The 25101-nt window shown below is 41.4% G+C and overlaps 1 protein-coding gene across 1 annotated transcript; it reads right to left on the bottom strand.

The window, feature by feature from the left end:
- Positions 1-9038: 9038 nt before the first annotated feature.
- On the bottom strand, positions 9039-15222 carry LOC136423425 (uncharacterized). Its single transcript, XM_066411565.1, has 4 exons — positions 15077-15222; positions 14737-14828; positions 14008-14114; positions 9039-13701 (listed from the first exon to the last, which is right to left on the bottom strand). The coding sequence occupies exons 1-4, from the start codon at positions 15200-15202 to the stop codon at positions 10169-10171; spliced, it is 3858 nt and encodes a 1285-aa protein (XP_066267662.1). The 5' UTR covers positions 15203-15222; the 3' UTR covers positions 9039-10168.
- Positions 15223-25101: the final 9879 nt, after the last annotated feature.

The following is a 25101-nucleotide window of genomic DNA, read 5'->3' on the forward strand; positions in this document are numbered from 1 at the left end:
CTCAATAAAATCACTTTCAAGGTCAATATCAAAAAAAGGAAAAGAACGTACATTGGTTTTTGCCTACATTACCTCTGTACCAAATTTCAGGTCATTTGGTCAAAAAATGACAGAGATGAATCGATTTGAAGATTTGACAGGAGAAGAAACATGAGAGAAAACAATATGTTGAGCCATACTTATGGCTAAACATAATGAGAATTCAGAGATAATAATTGATCATTCAGGAGAATTATTGAACTTTCAGGCACTTGGATAATGCACTGCCCACCACCACCCCATCTCCGGACGATCAACGCTTAGTTACTGTACTAAAACAACAGTAGCTAATTGAACTATTGGCATAAAACTTGTCTTGAATTAATATTCTTTTGAAGCATACGTCAAGACACCCTAAATTATCTTAACCTCATTAACATATCCATTCAGAGTTTGGGTATAAAACCTGGGCAGTTCTGTCCTTAGTCACTGACGAAAGACAGCGGATGCTGTCTGAAACGTCTGACTGTTTCAAAATTTTATCCAGTTGCTTGAGTAATTATTTTTTGCGTATCTTACTACCTGGATGTCTAACTTTCATCAACGTAATGTCAATTAAATGTTTTCTTTTCCCTTTTATTTTTTTACAATTTCTTAATGTACTTTTATTCCAGTCTCATTTTATGTCAGTTACTAATAAGACTAGAGTTTGGCCCTTAGACTACTTGATACTAGTATGTGGCAAATTTGTTTTTATTAACAGGGTTTATCAAACCTACATAAACTGTATACAGGGAATGCTGCCGTGAACGTCGAGAAAATCTGTGCCGGAGGAATCAGCCGGCACCCCGCCGGTCTGGGCAGGACGGAACCCCCCGCGGCGGCCCAGGACGAGGTGGGGAGGGGGATGGAGGAGCCCAGAAAAGTCGTGACACAGCAACGTCTCATCTTTGAGTTCATCATGAAGAGCTTCAGCACATCGTTACATCTGAAGAACATCCCTGAGGACAGTCCTGTCCATTCACATTTGTGAGGTCTACCCGTTAATTCTATAAGTGTACAAAGATGCGGTTGCATTAGGTGTGCTGTGTCTCTTGCTAAGTGGACTATGATGTTAGCATTTGTTATTGTTGATTTTGCCTAATGGTGTTGATGTTAACAGCAGCCTATCAGAGTAGAGTATGCTGTATTGAGGAGTGTGGTGTATTGAGTTGTATGGTCGGAACCAAATCATTGGGCACTGAGTCTTGTTTTTAGTTGTCATGCTGTGATGAAATTGATGTTCGTTCTGGTGGTGGGGTATGTAATGTAAGATGTAGTTGTGCTTTCGCTGTCTACCTCTCTTTCACTCTCCTTCTCTCTCTCTCTCTCTCTCTCTCTCTCTCTCTCTCCCTCTGTGTGTCTGTAACTATGTGTGTGTGTGAGTGCGTGTGTGCATGTGCGTGTGTATGTGTCCAACAGAACTGGTCATTAGCCCTTTAAATTAGAAATCAGCGAGCGTACAAATGTTTGTAATGTTCATCTGTAACTTGTAAATATACGTGTTTTTTCCCCAAATTCTGTCCAACTCCTTTCTGACAAACTGTCTAAACTTGAGTCTTCTGCCATTTTTGGATATAATTGTTGTAGATGTTAGAAATGCATAAAATCATTGCCGATGATTTTTACTCCGAGTAATAGGGACAAATTGTAAGCACATTCCAGTACGAGTTGTGTCCATACTTTCTGTTTGTTTTCAGTAAACTGAGTGGTTCATTATGTTAGTACATGTATGGTAGAAAATAAAAACGTGTGAACTAAGGATGCTTTTCCTGTGTGTGTTTTTTTACAAAGGCCTGATAAACCTCATACCTCCATGAAATATTTTGAGCATTTGTGGGTTTAAAATGACCATTTTATCTCGTCTCATTGGTTATACAAATGAGGCTGCAATTAGCATAATCTATTTCAAATAATGGTCTTCTCTCCCAAAATTACACAGTATGTGTTAAAGTCATTTCCTTACATTTCATTGTAAATTATGCAAATGACTTGCACATTTACATAAATAATGCATAATGATGTGCATCTTCAACTAACCTACACATGTGACAAGTACATGTATGTTAATGAAATACCTACCATCTATCACAAAGTAATCATGGCACTCTTACATGGACTGTACATTGATTATGCGAATTAGGCCCTTATTTGTATAATTGGTGTCTAGATGTTCCACCTGCCACACATTACATATGTCGCATCTAGTGATGTTATGATTTTCCTCATTGACTATACCAATTAAGTCATAATTTGTGAAAATCTTTGTCTAAGCTACCAGCATACCGAATATCATAGAACCCATATTTCCTTTGTTCAGATAAGTTATCCTTCCTGAAAAATTTTGACAAAATGCCCCTGCAGTTCTAGTGCAGTCTAGGTTTGTCCCCGCATCCTCCCAGCAGGCCCGATATGCTCGGTTCATTACCTCCCATAGCGGCCCTGCAAGTTCCAGCCTGTGAACTCACTTCTGGCGACGTCACCACCAAAACAGCTTCAGCCAATCAGAGGGTTTGCTAAAGGTCATCTCCAGCAAAAACGCAAACGACGCTGGGAATTCAAATAAGGCTAGGTCATTAATTATTCATGAGCAACTGTCAATAACATCCCCAGAAGCGAGTTCACGGGCTGGAAATTGCAGGGCCGCTATGGGAGGTAATGAACCGAGCATATCGGGCCTGCTGGGAGGATGCGGGGACAAACCTACGCCAGTTCTTCCTTACATCAAAAGCTATCTGCCACCAAAAAAATCCAATATTCGAAAACTATTCCTCCATTTTCATGCCGGTAACTTCGTAGGTAATCATATGTCTGCAGTCACCAACTTCAGATCATGCTTGAAAGGCAGAGTTATACAGAAGTCATATGGATATTATCCTTCGAAGTTAGAAAACAATATCAGGGGGCGGTAGAGTTTTCTTTACGCTTTGTACAAAAGAGAATGGTAATCTGGCGCTCCTACAATTACTAGTACATGTATCTTAGACTATAACGGAATCAAAAAGTAAACATTTCAAGTCTTTCTTCGTAAACACATGTACACACACGCACGGACATGTACGCAAACACACACACGGACACACACACACATACATACATACATAAGTCGAAACGCACACACACAAAGCGTTCTCTTCGCAATAATCGTAACGTGTACTTATTCTACGATATCATTCATCTCATACGATAAAAGTAGGTACTGGGACTGAAGTTTTCCATGCACCCGACTCATGACTTCATAGGCTGAACCCAGACCTATTTCCCCACTCGGTGCATTACATATACATGTAGTCAGAGGGGAAATTTCATCTAATGTAAAGGCATTCTTGCAGACCCTGACAAACTGTCTCGAGTTCTGGTAGAAACAAGGGTGTTGTCTCTGCCGCGGTTATGACAGGTGGAAACATGAAGCTATCTCTGACATTGCTCCTAGTGTTGGGAGTGTTCCCGATCAGTTGCGGTGAGTACAAAACTACGGTCATGTTTTTGTCTGGATACACGTTTGCTCTCTCGTTTATAATGGGCGAATGGTGAAGACCACTCCAACACACACAAATGCACACACACACACCTTTCAAACATGTGTAGAACATATTATAAGAAAACCATTGCCACAATGCGATTCGGAAATGTATCTATAGACGTCACGACAATTCTCAAATTGCAAAAATAGGCAAGTGCATGGAAATTTGTTGTCGTTAGAATTCAGATATTCAAACCCTCTGTTGTAATTATAAATTACAAATTGACTTATGTTAGTCTTCACTGTGTTGTGAGTATAATCGATTATTTTGTGTGTCTATTTTGCACTCCGTTGTTACAAGGCGCCGTACAAATGGTACTTTTATTTGACTTATTAAATCTATTTTCTTAGCATATTTCAAAACTTGAGGTCGGGAGTGAGACAGTTATTTCTCATGATAGAGTTATTTCTCAAGGTTTATGCTCGACATGTAGATGAAATAGAAAAGATAAACATAGTTTTTTTCCCACTTCATGAAACCGCAGAATTGACATACAACCGTGAAGAAGTCAACATGACGATATCCGGAATCCTCTGCCAACGCTGGGCCAGTACGAATCCTCACCGCCCGAATTCTAAGTACCGAATTATGGGTGGGAACTTTTGCAGTAAAATAGACAGCCCCTGTCCGTGGTGCTATACAATGGATCCAGACTTGCGATACGACTACTACTTTGATTGCTGTTAGTATGCCTTAAGTAATTACTAGGAAGTAGCTTATAGTAGCTTATAGTAGGAAGCTTATTCTCTCTATAAATTATTTACCCAAGATACTAATTATGACATTTTAAAGGAAGCATTCAATACCGTGCATTACAATTCATTGTGGATAGAAGAACTAAAGAACTCCTCAAAATGCTTGAAACTACACATCGGAATCAAACTTTATATAGAATATACTAGTAGTTATGTACATAATGTAAACCATGTTCCTCAACTTGAAACAATGTTTTTGTTTTTGCTAGGTAGTCCTTTTACAAACTGAAAAGAAAATGCAAAAATAGAAGCTTGGCTAAGTCCCCCATTCCACTACACGGCGATAGTGTTGCGACCTCGCTGCGACCTAAATTGGATTTGTGTAACCCTTGACTTCATAATGGGAGTATCGTGCTAAATGTAACAGCATGACTGAAAAGACAACAAAACACACGAAGCGTAAAAAGACTCGTTTTTATCTATGGAATCCGTTAAGCGATGTGTCACTATGATGACTCGGTCGCAGCAAGGTCACTGCCCTACCCCAAATTGAATAGGGACTTACTGAAAATAATCTTTAATATGGTTATCATTTTGATACAGCACCTGAACGTAATGTCTACAATGGAACTGTCAATACGACGGTTTCTGGAAAAGCTTGTCAGATGTGGAACACCAAAGAGCCACATTACCTCGCATTTCTCAACTCCTACTGGCACCCCCACGCTGGACTTGAACAAAACTTCTGCCGGGCTCCTTACCTGAACCCCTGTCCCTGGTGCTTCACCATGGACCCCGAGACCAGATGGGAGTACTGTTTTGACTGTAGTGAGTTAAACACGAACTCATGATTGAGATTTTTTAAAGACTAATTGCAAACGTACAATGATGACAAAGTAGTGGGCGGGGCAAAATCAAGATTTGTTATGATTATTTAAGAATGTTATGATTAAGAATATATTAAGTAGAACACATGAGAACGGAGATACAAAGCACGACTTTTCTCTTTAGCCTGCCAACATTTTGACATGCAAAAGTTTTTTTGTGTTTTTTTTGTATACTAATTACAGCGAAGAGGGCCCCGGGGGAAAATCAGAATCATTTCTCTCTCTGTGTTCTGTATTCTTGAATTTCAGGGCATATTTCTTTTGCCACAAAAACTTCCTAGATGCTTTTTGATTTTTTTGTTATTTGCTTTCAGATGCGACTTCTGTCGAACCTGCCTCTACAAATTCAACGGTTCCACCGCGACAGACACCACATCCCAAGAACCCAAAAGGGCGCCCTGGAGGTAGGCGCTGCCGTAACGGATCATTAGAAAAATTAATCTAAATGTGTTTCGTTGTTTCATTATAACATGTTTAACCAGCGACTGTTCTAAAATGTGATACATTTGCACACTGTATGGAGACTTTCAAAGTTTGTAGTGGGCATACTATGACCGACTATAAGACATATCTTTTTTCTTCCTTTCTCTTTTTTTCTTTCTTTTATTTTATTCGGTTTTCAAAGGGAAATTACAAGTTCAAATAAATATACGGAAGATGGGCATACATAGGTCACAACGAAACCAAATAAAAACAGGACAATTTGTACAGACGCTCACTGAAAACCATAGGCTCCCTAAGATGTCAACTGTCATTTGACATCAATCAACAGTTTTCTTTTTTATTCCTGAAACCTTCAAAACCTACATACTTTTTTTTCAATCATATCGCCGTAGACGATTATTCTTCGTATCATTTTTACTCATTTACCTTTGTCCGCCACAAACAAGACGTACCCAAATAAGATGGTAACCAGCAAAGAATTGTCCCAAGGTCGCGCAAAGGTCGTTGGACGATATTTCCGTCTCAGCTTTTATGTAAGCCATCTCGAAATCGCGGGCTATGGTACCCAGGAACACGGCAAAATGCCGAGCTGCGTGTCGACTTCCGGAGCTACGAACGTCCCCTGCTCGCACGTAAATGTTTCCCGCCTTTCGTGGGTCGATGTATCCAGGCACAAGGCATTTCGTATATACTCTTGTACGGGGGAAGTGGTTCGATCAAAAGTTATCTAGCTTTAACTTTTGATCGAGCCACTTTCCCCGTACTGAGACAGGCAGCGCTCTTTTCAGGCCCTTGGTACAAGTGGTCTAGTGTGGTACAAGTTGTCGTGCTCAGTATAGCAACCACTTGTACCACCCTTAACCACTTGTACCACAGGCCTCAGAAGTAAGAAGCTAAGGAAAAGGCGACGCTCTAATGAGGCCTGTGTTACAAGTGGTATAATGGGGTAGAATTGGTTTCTATACTGAAACGACCAAAGGAAAGGCCAGCGTTCTTCTGAGACCTGTGGCACAAGTGGTATAGTGTGGTACAAGTGATTTTTATACTAAGATGAGCGAAGGAATAGGCAGAGCTCTTGTGAGGTCTGTGGTACAAGTGCTTTCTATACTGAGACAAGCAAAGGAAAGGGCAGCACTCTTCTGAGGCCCATGGTACAAGTGGTATAGTGTGGTACATGTGTTTTCACGAGCAAAGGAAAGGGCCCGTTGTACAGGTGGTATAGGTGGCCAATCCTTCTTTGGTGCAGACAGAGCTTTCTTCCGCCTGGGTTATATTTTTCACCCGGTGGTAGGGAGGTCGCTATACTACAATGTAAGACGAGCAAAGGAAATGGCAGCGGTCTTCTTAGGCCTGTGGTACAAGTGGTATAGGGTTTTACAAGTGATAGCTATATTGGGGCGTGCAAAGGAGAAGGCAACGCTCTTTTGAGGACTCTGGTAGAAGTTGTATCTAGGCTATCTTCCGCTTAGTCTTCTTCGGGGCAGACAAGCACTCTGCCGCCTGGGTTACATTTGGCACCCGGTGGTAGAGAATGTCATTCACATCACATCGACCCACACAAGGCAAGAAACATTTACGTGCGAGCAGGGGACGTTCGTAGCGCCGATAGTCGACACGCAGCTCGGCAGTTCGCCGAGCCTGGTTCGCCGTGTTCCTGGGCACATTCGCCCGCGATTTTGTGATGTCGTACATGGAAGCTACACCATATTTCGTCAGAGCGCATAGATTGATAGATTTTAGTATATTTTCCAGGTGCTGATGTCAAAGGTCAGCAGAATTCTTGGATGTTTGCTGTTTTCGTCGCAGGTGTGACATCCTTTTCTGTATCGGTGGTTTGTTTCCTGTGGTAAGTAGTCTATTACCTTTGTTATGATGTTTTGGACACCATATGAATAAAACGACAATTGAGAGATTAAGATGGGTGATTCAGGAGAAATCCGATATGTTTGTAGTCACCGTAACGTCTCAGAGTACAAATCTGCGGCAAAATTCTTATTAACAATTCTCCATGAAAACATATCATATAAATCTGGTCAATTAACTTACGAAAACGTGACTTTTACTGAGCTATGAATGCTCAGATATGAATTTCCGAAATCTTGATATGTATAAAAAATGTTTCAATTTACATATTTGTTGAACCCTACATAACATGTATATAGGGAATGCTGCCGTGAACGCCGAGAGAATTAGTGCCGGAGGAACCAGCCGGCACGCCGCCGGTCTGGTCAGGACGGAACCCTCAGCAGCGGGCCAGGACGTGGAGGGGAGGGGGATGGAGGAGCCCAGATGAGTCGTGACACAGCAACATCTCGTCTTTGAGTTCATCATGAAGATCTTCAACGCATCGGTGTATCATACCACTAAACCGCCTTCTCATGCTACGGTCACAATTATAAAAAGGGGCCCGGTCGGGCAGTTTACAGACTGTTTATTTTTCACTTTCGGACGTGATCCCTGCGTGTCCCCGGGCCAGTGGGATACCTTGTGGCTACCGGGCTACTCTTTTTGGCGCTTTTTTTTCTTCATTTTAACTCGGAGTTAAGATCAAACCGGGAACTGGTAACAAACAGACGTCTTAGGCTAACTTCAAGAACATCGTGAGGTATCCTCCCAGGTCCGGCCGGGGCTTCTCCCCTTTCAAGATCCGGTTCAATTGTGACCGAAGCGTGTTTAGCGCATTTGTTTCTAGTAAGTATCCCTTACTGACACAATAGAAGAAGTAACGGATTGTACTGTTTCATGTCTTTATCATATTTGTCCTTGAGTCGTCTCTAGCTCTGTATTGCACTTGCCCAAGTGAGTCGTTAGTCTCGTTACACGGCGGTTTCTCACTTTGGAACTCATTAGACTTAGAAGTTTTTAATACAGGCTCTTATAGAAGTATCCTTGCCAGCACAAATTGCAATTGGTCACAAATGTTTGAAATCAATATAAGCAGTGAGTGAGAGAGCGTACACATTTTTGTAATGTTCTTCGACTTGTATATAATTATACACGTTTTTTTCCAAATCCTGTCTAACTCCTTTCTGACAAATTTTCTTAACTAGAGTCTTCTGTTATTTTGAATATACATCTAATTGTTGTAGATGTTAGAAATATATAAAATCATTGCCGAGATTGAACTCCAAGTAAGAGGGATGAATCTTAAACACATTCCAGTTGTGTTCATACTGATGAGTTTTTGTTTGTTTACTGTAAAGTGAGTACTTTATTATGTCAGTACATGTATGGTAGAAAATAAGAAACGAGTGAACTAAGGATAATTTTCCTATTTCTTTTTGTAAAGGTCTGATAAACCTATGATTTATAGGCACATCAATAGCATCTGTATATTGTACGTTGGTATAATTAATTGAATACAGACACCATGAAATGTACTAGCCCAGAGACAAGACTAGAAAGCTAGATTAAAGACCTTTCCCACCGAAAACAACTAGTGCACACTCAAGAAAACATGACAAGAAGGATATGTGTATCTGTGACAGGTTTTCAACTGTATTGGCTGCATACATGCACATGCTCAGGACCAATGAAATAAAAATAAAACAGCTCAGGCAATCTAGGGAAGGAGCTTCTACTATCCCAACATGTTGTTACTAATGCTAAACTAACCGGAAGAGTATTGGTCCACTTTTAAAATAAAAGTTACTGGTCGTTTGTAGTTTTGTTACATAAAGATCCACAAGCTCTTTTGGTGTCAACATTCCTTGGGAGAGTGTACTATGGATATCAGAAAAAAAACAAGGACAACTGCATTTCTTTCTGTTCTAACTCGTTACTTCTCAATTTTGTGTTACATATATATACGTACATACATGTACATAACATGAGGTAAGTGCCTTTGATAATAGTACACCAGTAAACATTCGTAATACACAACAGAAATACCAAACACAAATTTGGAAGTCTGTGGTATAGAAATGTGAAAAGGTAAATTTAAGTATTTCGAGGAGGCATGAGGTCGCCGAAATCTAACTCTCTTTTATTTTGTGCATGTATTGGGCATTAGTCCAATCACTAAGTCTCTATCAGCCCAATGATGTCCATTTACAGAATCTTTAGTTTTCCTCATCGACAAGGTCCTCTTGGAAATCCATACAACATCAATTGGAATATTACTAAACCACATATATACATTCATATTTCGAAAACGGATACTAATCTCGTAGCCTGCCAAAGTCAAAGGAGAAGATGGGAAAGAACAAAACAAATAAAAAGATCTATTATACGATACCATACTTAAGCTTTGTTCATCGTTCCTGACCACAAAGATTTCATTATGAGGGGAACTTATTTTTGGAAATAAAACTATTTGCACGCTCACACGAGTTTTCGGGTCCCCAGAGGATGTCATCCATATAATCAATTCAACATGGCCTTACGTGTAAAGGTAAGGGGGAAACCCTTATCTGAGTATAGATGCAAATATGACAGTTACAGATTGTAAGTCCCAATATCATGCTGATATGTGCACTATTCTGAACAGCACTTCTTAATATCATTCTATATTATTGCAAGCTGCATTTAGCTTCGAGACGCTACAGAACAAGAAAGCAGTAGCTTAGCAGGCACACCAATGCAGCGTACTGCCCAATACCTAAGGTACACGTTTCATCATTGTCGCTTGATGAAAATAGGTAAAGGCTTTTTGGTGATCACCAAGTTTTCCCCAGACAATAGACAGCTTCATTAGTGCCATAACTATGTACGGGTGGGCGCTATTATCACCATAGATGGTCAACATCATCTGTAGTGACTGTTCAAGATAGCTGATGGCCTTACTGAGGTCACCAAAGTTCGCATAGACGCTACCCAAGTTGCCAAGTGACTTGGCGATGTCAGGATGTGGAGTGTTCTTACCATAGATACTCCGGTTCATCTGTAGTGACTGTTCATGATAGTTGATGGCCTTCCTCAGATCACCAAAGCTCGCATAGACGTTACCCAAGTTTCCAAGTGACCCGGCGATGGCAGGATGTGCAGTCTTTTCACCATAGATAGTCCTCTCCATCTGTAGTGACTGTTCATGATAGCTGATGGCCTTTCTGTGATCACCGAGGTCCCCCCAGGCAACACCCAAGTTGCAAAGTGATTTGGAGATATCAGGATGTGGAGTGTTCTTACCAAAGATACTCATCCCCATCTGAAGAGACTGTTCATGATAACTGATGGCTTGTTGGTGATCACCAAGGTCCCCACAGGCGACACCCAAGCTGTCAAGAGACGAGGCGATGTCAGCATGTAGAGTGTTCCAACCATAGATACTCCTTCTCATCTGTAGTGACTGTTCATAATAACTGACGGCCTTTTTGTGATCACCAAGACCCCTCCAGCTATTACCCAAGTTGTTAAGGGACGCGGCGATGTCAGGATGTGGAGTGTTCTTACCATAGATACTCCGCCTCATCTTGAGTGACTGTTCATGATAGCTGACGGCCCTTATGTGATCACCAAGTACCGCCCAGTCGTTACCCACGTTGTTAAGTGACGAGGCGATGTCGGGATGTGCAGTCTTTTCACCATGAATAGTCCTTCCAACCTGTAGTGACTGTTCATGATACATGACGGCCCTTTTGTGATCACCAAGGTCCCTCCAGGCGTTACCCAAGTTGTTTAGCGACGAGGCGATGTAAGGATGTGCAGTGTTCTTACCATAGATACTCCGCCACATCTGTAGTGACTGTTCATGATAGCTGACGGCCATTTTGTAATCACCAAGTTCCACCCAGGCGTTACCCAAGTTGTTAAGTGACGAGGCGATGTCAGGATGTGCAGTATTCTCACTATAGATACTCTGCTTCATCTGAAGTGACTGTTCATAATAGCTGATTGCCATTTTGTATTCACCGAGGCTCATCCAGTTGATGCCCAAGTTGTTAAGTGAAGAGGCGAATTCAGGATGTGCTGCAGTCTTTTTACCATAGATGATCTTCTTCATCTGTAGTGACCGCGAATGATAGCTGACGGCCTTTGTGTAATCACCAAGGTCCCCACAGACGGTACCCAGGTTGTCAAGTAACCTGGCGATGTCAATATGTGCAGTGCTCTCACCAAAGATACTCTGCATCATATGTAATGACTTTTCGCCACAGCTGACGGCTTTTTGGAAATCACCAAGGGCTATCCAGGCGGTACACAAGCTTCCAAGTGATGTGGCGATGTCAGGACGTGCGGCATTCTCACCATAGATGGTCTGCGTCATCTGCAGTGACTGTTCGTGATAGCTAACGGCCTTTTTGTGATCACCAATGTCCATCCAGGCGGTACCCAAGTTTCTAAGTGAAGCGGCGATATTAGGATGTGCAATTTTCTCACCATAGATATGCCGCATCATCTGCAATGACTGTTCGTAATAGCTGATAGCCTTTTTGAAATCACCAAGTTCTATCCAGGTGGAACCCAAGCTATCAAGCGAGGCGGCAATGTCAAGATGTGCAGTATTCTTCCCATAGATAGTCTGCGTCATCTGTAGTGACTGTTCAAGGTAGCTTATGGCCTTTTTGTGGTTACCAATCTGCCGACATGATCTCCCAAAGTCGATAAGTGACCGGGCAATGTCGGGATGTATAGAAGCCTTGCCAAATTTTGAAATATGATTTTGCAGAATCTCGCCCCTGCATGTCTTCAAGTTTTGGTAGTCACACAGACATTCGTATACGTCTGATTTAAGTTGCAAAGAGTTGTCAAATAGTGTTAAAGACGCTTCTGGGGACTCTGTAATCTTTGAAACAAATTGTTTCAAAGGTGTTGCTGTGTAGTAGTATCTCATAAGCTGTTTTGGATTTGAAATGTAGAACACTTTCCTTACTTTCTCCCCCAAATCTGTTTCTGTGGGCATTGATGATAATACAGACATGTTTTCCACTTGACCATGGTTGTTCATGTACGTTCGTAGCCTCAGTTCTGCTGAGATACTGATCATCACCATCAAGTGATGCGCGTTCTCTTTGTTAATGACACCGTTCCTGTTCATCTTTGCAATGGTGTCCCATATTGTTGTCGGTTGTATTCCTCGGAGTAGTGGCCAACATGACAAAGCAAGGCTTGAAAATCGGTAAATTTCTTTCTTTACATTGAGAAGACTGGCACTCAGTACGTGCCTATCAAAAGTTGGGGAATTTTCTTTCAGTATGGTATTTGCCAGTGACAAGGGGATTTTTCTCTGGTCTTCTTGCAGTAGCTTAGTCCATAAAGCCGTATATTCATCGATCAACATCTGTTCCCCTGAGATTAGAGAAACATTCCCCAAGACACTGGCAAGATGGTAGCCTTTCTTCAAATGAAATGTTACATTTTCTTCCAAAAGTTTTGCCATATTACTTGGTGTGCGGATAAGCTCGTTTGTTTTACCCCTGCCTAACGGAGTCTTACATGCATGCGGCATGGCTCCATCGAACGCAAACCCACGCGGTGTTACAGAGTCATAGAACCAGTTGTCCAGTGGGTCGTCTGAGATAAAATCATTGAGAGACTTAATCGCCATGGCTGGAAGAATGGTTTCTCCCAGACTGATCACTTTGAGGTGTAGATAGTGAGTGAGGTTGCGGAAATACCTGACGTTGTTTTCTGTTTCCTCCTGTATCAAAATGGCAAACTCCAGATCAGAGTATGGCGTTACTAGACCTGTGGCTTGCGAACCCAACCCTATCATGGCGTACTTGCAGGGAGGGGGGCCCATTATCTCCATGCATTCATCTACAAGGCCAACTATAAACGTTCGTCGCTGATGAAGAATTGTCTGAAACAATATTCTGATTGCTTCAGCTCTCTTACTCTCCACCTCTCTTATGTTTGGGTCGTCGTCATCAAGGCTGTAAGGATCGATATTCTGTTCAATCTTTTCGATTTCTTTTTCCACTTGGTGTCTATCTTCCTTCAACATCGTTTTGTGTTTGTTTACGTCATCGATATCTACCGTGTGTGTGATACCCAGCACGTGCTTAACGAATGATTGAGTTATTAACTGGATCGTTTGTTTTATGTCGTCTTGGTCTTCTGTTTTTGATCTTACCAGTGCTGCGTTGCAAAGTGCTGCTGCCTTGGCGAAATGATCGCCGTCTTTTGACTGCATTCCCCTCTTCAGGTAGACATCGCTCATTTTCCGAAGTGGATCTACTTCTTTGCTTTCCTCTGCATGAAATACAAGTATCAGATTATCAATAATTCTACTTATCGGTAACCGTTAAAATCGCTATTTGCTTTTTGTATAACATTGTGACATTATTGATAATAATGACCATACCCTATTAAACGTTATAAGATTGTTGAAAATACACATTGTTGATGAACGAAGGTGGTAGGGATGATATCTCTCCCTGCTTTTTCATTGAATACAAAATACTACATGAATAATTAAGGCTCCAACGAGGTATTTTTACCAACCGCGTATATGCCTTTCAGACAAGCGTTTTGCGCAATTAATATTACATGACTCACCTTTCCCATGAACGGACTTGAGCGCAGCTGCAAAGTGGTGTTCTGCCGTGTTCAGATCCCCTGTCTGCTGGGCCTTGCAACCCTGCTCTAGGTGTTCTTTGTATGTGCTGTTTGAAACATGGCATGGTATACATTTTAAAAAACCCTAGTATGTTGGTTTTTACACATGAATATGAAAATACATATTCATTATAGATGGCACATACAATATTTCAACCATTCTAGTTGATTACAGAAACCATAGATACCTTAACCGTAATTGTATTTCTTTTTACATCGTATATGAATCACAAGTGGCGTCGTGGTGGCGTAGTGGCAGAGTGTTTGGCCCCAGAAAACCAGAGATACCGGGTTCGAATTCGGGGTTCCCTGATTTATCCCGTTGACGTTGTGACCTTGGGAAAGGCACTTTTCACGACTTTCCCTACTTTACTCAGGTGAAAATGAGTACCTAGCTTCGGTTAGGGACGTCCCTCGGATATGACGCTAAATGGACGTGTTTGTGTGAGGAGAGCCACACGTCAAGCTCGTTAAGGAACCCAACACACTTATCGAAACGAGTAGGGGTCCTTTCTGATGTGTGTGGATCATATGAATCTGTCTGGATACTGGTACTCTTTAGTACAAACCTGGTGTGTTACGCCTTGATGCGGTTTACCGGGTATGCAATACAAACAAACAAACAAACAAACAAATACAAACAATATGAATCACAAACGTGTCACGAACCTGTCAGTGTCTTCTCCTTTCTCACTGTTGTTTGTGTGTCCAGCATTGCCTTCTTTTACAGTCATTCTGTGAAAAAATCCTTGTTGTCGTCGCTGCGGAAAAGACATAGTCTTTTTTTCAAAATTCATTTCTATAATGTGCAAATGGTTATTTACATTCTGATTTGATTGCTGCTGGATGGTTTGATGTCCTTGTTTTGTTTGTTGATTTAAAAGATATAGTTATCGGATTTCATATTGAGCTTTGACCGCTTACAAGAAAGACACTTTATCATCATGATATGGTGTGTAAAATCGTGATATGAACATTAAAATCTGACAGAGAATGGACTATCACTGACCTTCATTCCTTTAACCTTGATTTTGTCCGTGTACTTGATGCGGTGTTTCAGCGTTTCTCGACCATCTGCATCCTTACAGCGGTCCAGCGCCCCTCGGTACAGGCCAGCTGCTTTGGTTATCGCCATTTGGTCCTTACCAACCCTTCCCTTCTTTAGGTACAGATCTCCAATGCTCTTAAGAGATTCTATCTCAAGATGTTTGTTTCTAATTAGGATTGCTTCAACAAAGGACATAGTGTAAGCTTCAATTAAGGACGTGACGCCGTATCCTTTTGTCTTGGTCTTCCTCCTCACTTCCTGAAGTGTCATCGCTACAGCCAATATGATGTTAGTTGAAATCTGAATGCCTGGTTTCGTAGGCATTTGACCGTGCACTAGCTTTGTACATTTCTCTGCATATACAATACGATGCTGTATTACTTGTTTATCTTCCTCACTTATACAGAGCCGGAGCAGTTCTTTGTACAGCGAACAGGCCTTGTCGAAGTTCTTCCTCTCATGTCTATTCATCTTTGCTTTGTGCAGGTACAAATCTGCAAGACTTTTGAATGCTTCATATTCCAATACATCATCTTTACTACTGATACCTTGAATCAGTTTACGTGCGAATCCTCTCTCGACAACATCCAGATCAGAACCACTCCTGATGGTCAGGTCCAACTCTCGAAATTCTTCTGCCACCGTCGATAACTTGGTTTTTGATGATTGCATGTTTGTTTCGTCCAATGATACCCTCTTAGTTTGTAAAAAATATTAAAAGAAACAAACTCCTAATTTTATCCAATACGATTTAGAACAATTCTGTTAATTGGGGTTCTTTTATCTGTTAAATGCATTAAGGTTGACTCTTTCCTCTACTATTGTGATGAACGTCTCGAATACACTTCGATGCTCCCAAGTGCGGTTTCTCTATAACGCTGCGTCAAGAACAAATGCAGATTATAAAACAAATGTTTCAAACAAAATCTGAATATGGATAAACATGTCTACATTGGCATTTGCTTACACGAAAACGATAAGGTGCAAAAGGCTCCACCCCTGGGGTGTCGCCAAAAATGTATCAAAATACGTCTGCGTAGATTTTGATACTACATGTACTGGTCTTAGGGCGCCCAATTACGTTAAACCCTTGCAGACTCTTCTGTGGTTGTTTTTATATCAGCCGCATCACCCTGGTGCATACTGTTCCCATAAAAACTCACAAACAGGTTCGGAAATGAAAGTGAAAAAAGAACGTATCAATTACAAACCTGTCATGGAATTCTCCTGTCCGAAGATGCATATAACGTGGTAGTGTTGGACTTGTACCTGTACAAGTTTACCTGAATTGTGAAAACAAATTAGCCATATAAGAATATAAGAATTTCAGCCCAATTATGGTCATGTTAAGCTTAATTTGTCCTCATAACGGAGTGAGTAGATCTAAAATGTACCTACCACTATAAGTTGCGACGAAGGGTTTGGAACCTCCTTGCTGCGATTGACACCCACCCCCCCAACACACATACCATGTGTACAGAATAACCCCTTTTTTAGTCTACAAACAATAGCTCCCCAAACTTCGTCTTTATCTTCACCAGTTACGTATTGTTTTGGATAGATTTATATTCTCGAGATTAGCCACAGTATTTGTTAAGTTGGAAACAACAGTTCAAGTGATACGTTCCTGTTGCATACCGTTAAGTATAACGTCAGCCGTACACACCTATTCAGTCTTGTCAGGTCTGCGTTGTTCTCTGTATCGCCAGGAGAAATAAACAGAGGCCTGGTTCGCGTAAGATTAGCCCTATTCGGTTATACACCAAGACTTTAGGGGGCAAAACTGCCAGTTGAGCTGGCGAATCGATGAAAACATGGCACAAGTAGAAGCAAAAGTCCTCAGGTGTCGGGCCGCACCTGTTTATACCGCCAGGGGACGTCTGGGAAGGGGGATTCCCCTTGGAATATTCCATTTAAAAACGGAAAACATAGGGAGGAGGTAGATGTGTATCTTCCGTGTCTTTAATTTCTCGGTTGGTACAATGGTCAAGAATCGAATCCACGATATTCCATATTGTTGATCAAGCCCTCATTTATTTGTTATTAACCTCACAACGAAAACAGTAGATCTCAAATGTCACTATCAGTTGCGACGAAGGGTTAGGAACCTCCCTGCTGCGATTGACCCCCCCCCCCCCCCACCCCACACACACACACTCACAGATACATACCATGAGTACATAGTAACCCCTTTATGGTCTACAAACAATAGCTCCCCAAACTTCACCTTTATATTTAACAGTCACGTCTTGTTTTGAATAGATGCTATATATTCTCGTTATTAGCAACAGTATTTGTTAAGTTGGAAACAACAGTTCAAGTAATACGTTCCTGTTGCATACCGTTAAGTATGACGTCAGCCGTACACACCTGTTCAGTCTAGTCAGGTCTGCGTTGTTCTCTGTATCACCAGGAGAAATAAACAGAGGCCTTGTTCGCGTAAAATTAGCCCTATTTGGTTATACCCCAATACTTGGGGGGGGGGGGGGGTAAAAACTGCCAGTTGAGCTGGTGAATTGATTAAAATATGGCACAAGTGAAAGCGGAAGTCCCCAGGCCAGGTGAGGCCGCACCTGTTTGTACCGCGAGGGGACATCTGGGAAGGGGGATTTCCCTTGGAATATTCCATTTAGAAACGGGAAACATAGGGAGGACTTAGATGTGTATCTTTTTACAGGTTTGCGTAGCAAAACCTTTGTTGGATCCCTTGGATGTGTGGTGGCCGGCATTTTGAATTTTGACGTAACATGGTCGCCGTACCATTTTAGTGGGAGGGGTGTTTTTGGGGTCGCTAGCGTTCTCTCCATTTTTTAACAAATCGGCACACCACCAGTTCATATTTATAAAAAGACCCCATAATCGCTGAACTAACATAGCAAGCCTGAAGTATATATAGCATAAATAAGTAACTCTAGTATGTTCTAAATTTCTCGGTTGTTACAATGGTTGAGATCGAATTTACAATATTCCATAGCCCTTGCGATGATAAAATTTATATTCAACCTCTCCGTCCACCAGAACACGTTCAAGCTTTCTGACACATTCACTCACCCGTCGTCCGTATCTCACGTCAGTGACATGATCTGGGCTATTTCAATAGAAGAGAACCTTGTTTCGTGCACATAGACAAATGTACATCGTTGTTCTTTTCAGACGTTAGTTGGGCGTTTCGTCAGTAGAAACAAAGAACGACACGGGCGCTCCGATCGCTATTATACCTCTACGAAGGGATAAAATGTTTTCACAGGTCTTGAAGGTTTGTTTGTAACGTTACAGGAATTACCGTGATTTCTGGAGTGCCTCACAAGCAAGTCAAGGCAGACTGGGTGCGCACACACCTAATTTTAACCCTAGCTCTAAATCATAACCCTAATTTTACCTGTTAATCTTGCCCTGCCCCATCGACCCTAGCCCTAACTCCACACAGATGCTCCTAGCTCTCACCCATATTGGAATCGCCCCAAATAAAAAGTGTCGTGCTGAGGTGCAGTAGCTGACCTCTCACGTGAGCCCCAGGAACTATGGTGTGTACACCGCAGCCAAAGTAGCGGTGTGTACACCGCAGCCAAAGTTGCGGTGTGGACACGCAAACAAATTTAAAGTCGCGGTGTCGACGCGCACCCGAGTAGGTGTGTGTGCACACCCAAATTAGGTGTATGCGCACCCAAAGTAGGTGAGTGCGCGCCCAAAGTACTAGTAGGTGTGTGCACACCGAACCGAGGTGTGTGTTGCTCATTATTCATGTCGGCCACGGTAGTTACGTACATGTAGGTAACTATATGTCTGCAAGCACCAACTTCAGATCATGCTTGAAAGGCAAAGTTCATAGGGATGTCATCCTTTGAAGTTAGAAAACAATATTAGGGGGCGATAGAATTTTATTTACACTTTTCACAAAAGAGAATGGGCTCGCCTATGGTTATCTTAGACTATAACGCAACCAAAACATAAAACTATTGAATGTTTCAAGTCCATGTTTCAAGCACATACACACACACACACTCAAGCACACATTATGCAGAAACGCACACACGCAAAACCTTTTTTTCGCAATAATCGTAACTAGTACTTATTTTATGATATCTTTCATTTCAGTCGATAAAAGGAGATATTCTAGGAAACTGAAGCTTTTCTATCCGGACCTTGACTTCATAGGCTGAACCCAGACTAATTTTCCCACTCGTCTATAGATATTTTCACGTTTAATGTCAAGGCATTCTTGTCAGACCCTAACAAGCTGTCTCGAGTTCTGGTAGAAACAAGGGTGTTTTCTCTGCCGCGGTTGTGACAGGTGGAAACATGAAGCTATCTCTGACATGCCTCCTGATGTTTGGAGTGTTCCCGATCAGCTGCGGTGAGTACAAAACTACGGTCACGTTTTTGTCTGGATACACGTTTGCTCTCTCTCTCTCGTTTATGGTCTCATTCATGAGTCCTTTTGTCCCATAGGCTTACATGTTATAATACGTGTTTTACATGGGCGCGTTCGTAATGAAGATATAGAAAATGTGCCAATGTTATTCATTCTTTGTTGAGAGCATTTACCCTAGATCATGTGAAAAAAATTGCCAACATTTTCACCACATACAATTTCTTTTTATAGCAATTACAAACTGCACTTATGCTTAGGTCACAATTGGAAAAAGGGGCCCTGCCGGGTAGTTCCCGGGCCTTCTTTTGGCACTTCCTGGCGTGACCCCTACGTGGCCCCGCGGGGCACCCTGCGGCTACCGGGCTATTTTTGGGCCCGGCGGGGACCCGACACAAATTTAGTTCTGACTTAAATTCTACCCGGGCCCCTCGGACAAAACGTCGCCGTGACCTCAACGTGAGAATACCGCGAGGTACCCCTACGGGTGCCGGCAGTCCATCGGGACAAGTAATTATTTGTCTGTTTGCCTGTTTTTTTGTTTTTTTTTTGTTTGTTTATTAATTTGCAGAACAAGAAAATCTATAATACATAATACGATAAACAATAGATAAAAACAGGTTTACGAGGAGGAAAAAGCGTATATAGCTTATACCAATGACATTATATATAATGTCCTTGCTTATACCGGGCCCTCCTGGTCTATAGTTCTCAAACTTGATTATGAATTATAATATAGCAAAATTATACATAGAATACGATAACTATAGATAATGATAATCAAATGATTAATAGTATAGATTAAAGTTAGATAATAACTGAACATGTGACTACTACATGTCCTTTCCTTTCCTTACTTCAACAGTGGGCTATGATGGGTTTTAATGGCACTTTCAAACGCCAGAAAAATGTGATTGTTTGTATATTTATTGATATCGTGGATATCTAGTATTTTGTCTCGGCGAAAGTCAGAAGCAGTTGCTATCCTTGTGAATTTCTTTTGGAGAGTTATAAGAGGATGTAGAATTGTACGGTAGGCACATCCCCAAGCAATGTTACATAGTATATAGTTGTGAGAATCTTTTGAGGGATGATGTATTCGATTTTCACAATAACATCAATTATTTCAGCATTTTTTTTTTTTTACTTATAACAGAGATTGAGCTTTCGATCGCGAGTTTAATTTTTCATCTATTATTACCCCCAAAACGTTGGTCTGTTTCTTTTGTCTATTATGAACATTTTGGCCTTAATGATATCATAACTTTGATTTTTACTTCAGAAAATAAGGCAATCTGTCTTTGTAGACTTTGTTTGGAACTTATTTGCTTCAAACCATGTACTTTCCACATATCTTGGTTAGCCAGTTCAAGGACATTATATAATGTCCTTGGTCAGTTGTATAAGAGAATCAAAGTTTTTGTGGGAAAGGGATATGTTGGTGCAAGGACTTGGTTGGTGTCATCGCCAAAGAGTATAGAATTAACTATTGTTATGTTTTGAAACAAACCAAGTGCACAGATCAAAGTGTGTGTACTTCTTAAGACCGGGTCAAGTGTGTGACGTTACAGATCAGGTGAGCAGAACTAAGGCGTAAACTTCGTATATTGTGTTTCTTTTTGAGCTCCAGTGCAGTTTTATATACCCCCGAGAGTGCCCACGAGGAGCCTGCCTGATGCCCGACCGTCGTTCGCGGGGCATTCGGCAGGGTCCCCACAACTGCCCCACATTGATGTGAAAAGCACGCGGTACCTTGTCGAACCCCGCAGGGGTCACTACAAGACATCGTCAGAGCAACTGACGGGTTCCTACCGGAGACCGACCAATGAAGGTGACAAAATTTTACAAAAATGCCGCGAGTGCCTGCCGGAGCACCCCGGGCCCCCTGCAGGGCAGCGTGAACGAAACCATTAATTGTGACCACGACAGTCGGTGCCCCCCGGACGTCAGAGCCCGGCCGGGGCTACATCCCCGACGGGCACCGGCGCAATTGTGACCTAAGCATTAGCTACACCCCAAAATAGGAACTTACCAGCTGAAATCGTATGACCGCATCACGCAGGATGCCCGGCGGTGTACGTCCGACCTCGCGCGCGGCTGCCGAACTTTGCCTGCTAATTTGTTCAGATACAAACAAGCTTTCATCAGTTTGACGCTTTAGATCATTTAGGCTGTCTGAAATGGAATTTCCCACCGATATAAACATACGTTCATGCAGCCGTTAATTTTTTGGCCACGGATTATTTTAGGCAGTTGAACATTAGTCAACTATATTTTACCCACTCGGAGTAATACAGGAATGAGACCTTAAAATGGGCGAATGGTAAAGACCACCCCAACACACACAAATGCACACACACACACACACACACACACACACACACACACACACACGCACACGCACACACACACACACACACACCTTTCAAACATGCGTAGAACATATTATAGGAGAACCATAACCACAAGATGATTTCAATATACCTATAGACGTCATGACAATTCCCATAAATGCAGGATTAGGTAAGTATATACAAATTTGTTGTCATTAGAAAAGATATGGGAACCCACGATTATTTCCCTCTGTTGTAATCTTGTATTACAAATTTACATGTTCGCTTGTAATGTTTAGCCTGGGTGCCAACCTATTACTACCAGGGTTCCTTCACTCGCTACCCTTAAAAATTTGGTAATGCTTCATTAAGGGTTGCGAGTGTAGATGCCCTGGTAGTAAGAGGATGGCACCCAAGCTAAGCACTGTTTAGTAAGTAGAACTGTTTTGGCGATTCTTCAGGAGCGAGCTTAAAAGTATATTTTACGCCCGATTTACAAGAATTCCCAGAATTGCACAGGATTTTTTTAGATCTAATTTGTATGTCTATTTTGTACTCTGTTGTTATAATTAATGCGACGTACGAAGGGTATTGTACTTTTTTTTTCACTCAATAAAGCTACTTTCTTTGTATAGCTCAAAATTCGAGGTGCTGACATAGAAAGTAAACTTTGACTGACGGGGCATAAAAAGATTTTCACATGCATGCATTTGCTCTACCTGTAGATGAAAAATAAAAGATAAACATATTTTTTTCCATTTAATGAAAATACAGATTTGCATCCATACTACCGTGAAGAAGTCAATATGACGATATCCGGAATCCCCTGCCAACGTTGGGCTAGTGCAACTCCTCACGTTCCCCATTCGAAGTTCCAAAGTATGGGAGGGAACTTCTGCCGCAAAGTCGGCAGCCCCTGTCCGTGGTGCTACACGATGGACCCAGACTTGCGATACGACTACTGCTTCGATTGCTGTTAGTATGGCTTAAGTTTATAGTAGGAAGCTTACTCTCACTATAAGTTATTTATCCTAGATATCAATCATGACATTTTAAAGGAAGCATTCAATGCAGTGTATTACAATTCATTGTAGTTAGAAAACTAAGGAACTCCTCAAAATGCTTCAAAAGTACAAATTGGAAGTAAACTTCGTTTATAACTTAGTTATGAACATTATGTAAAACATATTCCTGAATTTGAAACAATGCTTCTTTTCGACAGACATTTTACAAATTGAAAGGGAAATGCAGAAAAGATAAGCTCCGCTAAGGCCCCATTTCCACTACACGGCAATCGTGTTGCGACCTCGTTGCGACCTAAATTGGGTTTGTGTAACCCTTGACTTGATAATGGGAATATCGTGCAAAATTAAAAGTATGATTGGACTAAAAAGCGTTTTTTTTCTCATCTATGAAATCCGTTAAGCGCGCTCGGTTGTAGTTATGTCACCGCCTTTGTGGAATGGGGCTGTAAAGGGACTTTCTGAAACTAATATTGAATATTTGATACAGCACCTGAACGTTATGCCTACAATGGAACGGTCAATAAGACTGTTTCTGGAAAAGCCTGCCAAATGTGGGATAGCCGAGAACCACATGGCCCCCACTATATGACTCCCTACTTTCACCCCCACTCTGGACTTGAACGGAACTTCTGCCGGGCTCCTGACCTGCACCCTTGCCCCTGGTGCTACACCATGGACCCCAAGACCAGATGGGAGTTCTGTTTCGTCTGTAGTGAGTTAAATATTGAGATTTATTTTAATGACTGATTGTAAACGTACAATCATCACATAGTGGCAAAATTAAGATTTATTATGATTATTTAAGAATGTTATGATTAAGAATATATTAAGTAGAACACATGAGAACGGAGATACACAGCACGACTTTTTTTCTAAACCTGCCAACATTCTGACATGCAAAAGCTTGTCACTGTTTTTTTTTGTATAGTAAGTATAGCAAATGGGGTGGGCAGAATCAACATCATTTCGGTCTTTGTATTTTTTATTCCATAATTTCAGGGCATACTTCTCGGCCACAGAAACGTCCCAGCTGTTTTTTTTTTTTGTTCTTTGCTTTCAGATGCGACTTCTGTCGATCCTGCCTCGACAAATTCAACTGTTCTACCGCGACAGACACCACATCCAAAGTACCCCATTGTACGCGCTTCAGGTAGGCGCCGTCATAACTGATCGTTAGAAAATATACGTGTAATTATAATGTGTAACTTATAACATGTATAATAATAATAATCATAATAATGGTTAGTATTCTCATATAAAAAAGTGACAGGGTGGCAGGGACCCATGTAGGGGCAGTTAACCAGCGACTGTTCTAAAATGTGGTACATTAGCACACTGTATAAAGATTTTTAAAGATTGTAGTCTGCAACTATGACCGACTACAAGACATGTCTTTTTTCTTCCTTTCTCTTTTTTTCTTTCGTTATTCTTTTTTCAAAAGGAAATGACAAGTTCAAATAAATATACGGAAGATGGACATACATGCGGGGCACAGCAAAACCAGGACAATTTGTACAGGAGTAGTACAAAGACACTCACAGAAAATTATAGCCTCCCTAAATATATCAACTGTCGTTTGCCATCAATCAATATTGTTTTCTTTTTTATTTTGTGAAACCTTCAAAAGCTACATATTTTTTTCAATCGCATCGCCATAGACCATTATTTTACCTATTATTTCTGCTTCTTTTGTCTGCCACAAACAAGACGTACCCAAATAAGGTGGAGACCAGCAATGAATTGTCCCAAGGTAGTGCAAAGGTCGTTGAACGATATTTCCAGTGACGACAGTACGTATAGATGGGTTCCAGGTAGTGCGAAATGGAACGAAATGGAACGAAATGGAGCGAAATGGAACGATATGGAACGAACTAAAACAACGTATGTAACGTTATGAAATTGATACATTTTAGTTTATTTTCCAGGTGCAAATGTCAAAGGTCAAGAGAATTCTTGGATGTTTGCTGTTTTCATCGCAGGCGTGACATCCTTTTCTGTATCGCTGATTTGTTTGCTGTGGTGAGTTGTCTGTTATTAATGTTTCGTCGTTTTCGGACAACATACTTGATAATAGAAATCCGAATTCAGAGATTAGAATTGATCATTCAGGAGAATGATTGCACTTTCAGGCACTTGGGATAATGCACTACCCACCACCCCCCATCTCCGGACGATCAACGCTTAGTTACTGTACTAAAACAACAGTAGCTAATTTAACTATTGGCATAAAAACTTGTCTTGAATTAATCTTCTTTTGAA

The sequence above is a fragment of the Branchiostoma lanceolatum genome, chromosome 17 (genome assembly GCF_035083965.1).
Source record: "Branchiostoma lanceolatum isolate klBraLanc5 chromosome 17, klBraLanc5.hap2, whole genome shotgun sequence".
NCBI classification, from domain to species: Eukaryota; Metazoa; Chordata; class Leptocardii; order Amphioxiformes; family Branchiostomatidae; genus Branchiostoma; species Branchiostoma lanceolatum.

Bases quoted from the DNA above. Each gene is read 5' to 3' on its own strand.
- LOC136423425 (XM_066411565.1), bottom strand. From the start codon at position 15,202: ATGGCGATAACCAAAGCAGCTGGCCTGTACCGAGGGGCGCTGGACCGC. The intron at 14,829-15,076 runs GTCAGTGATAGT...TCTTTTCCGCAG, and splicing joins TCAAGGTTAAAGGAATGAAG to CGACGACAACAAGGATTTTT. The intron at 14,115-14,736 runs GTTCGTGACACG...TGTTTCAAACAG, and splicing joins AAAGGAGAAGACACTGACAG to CACATACAAAGAACACCTAG.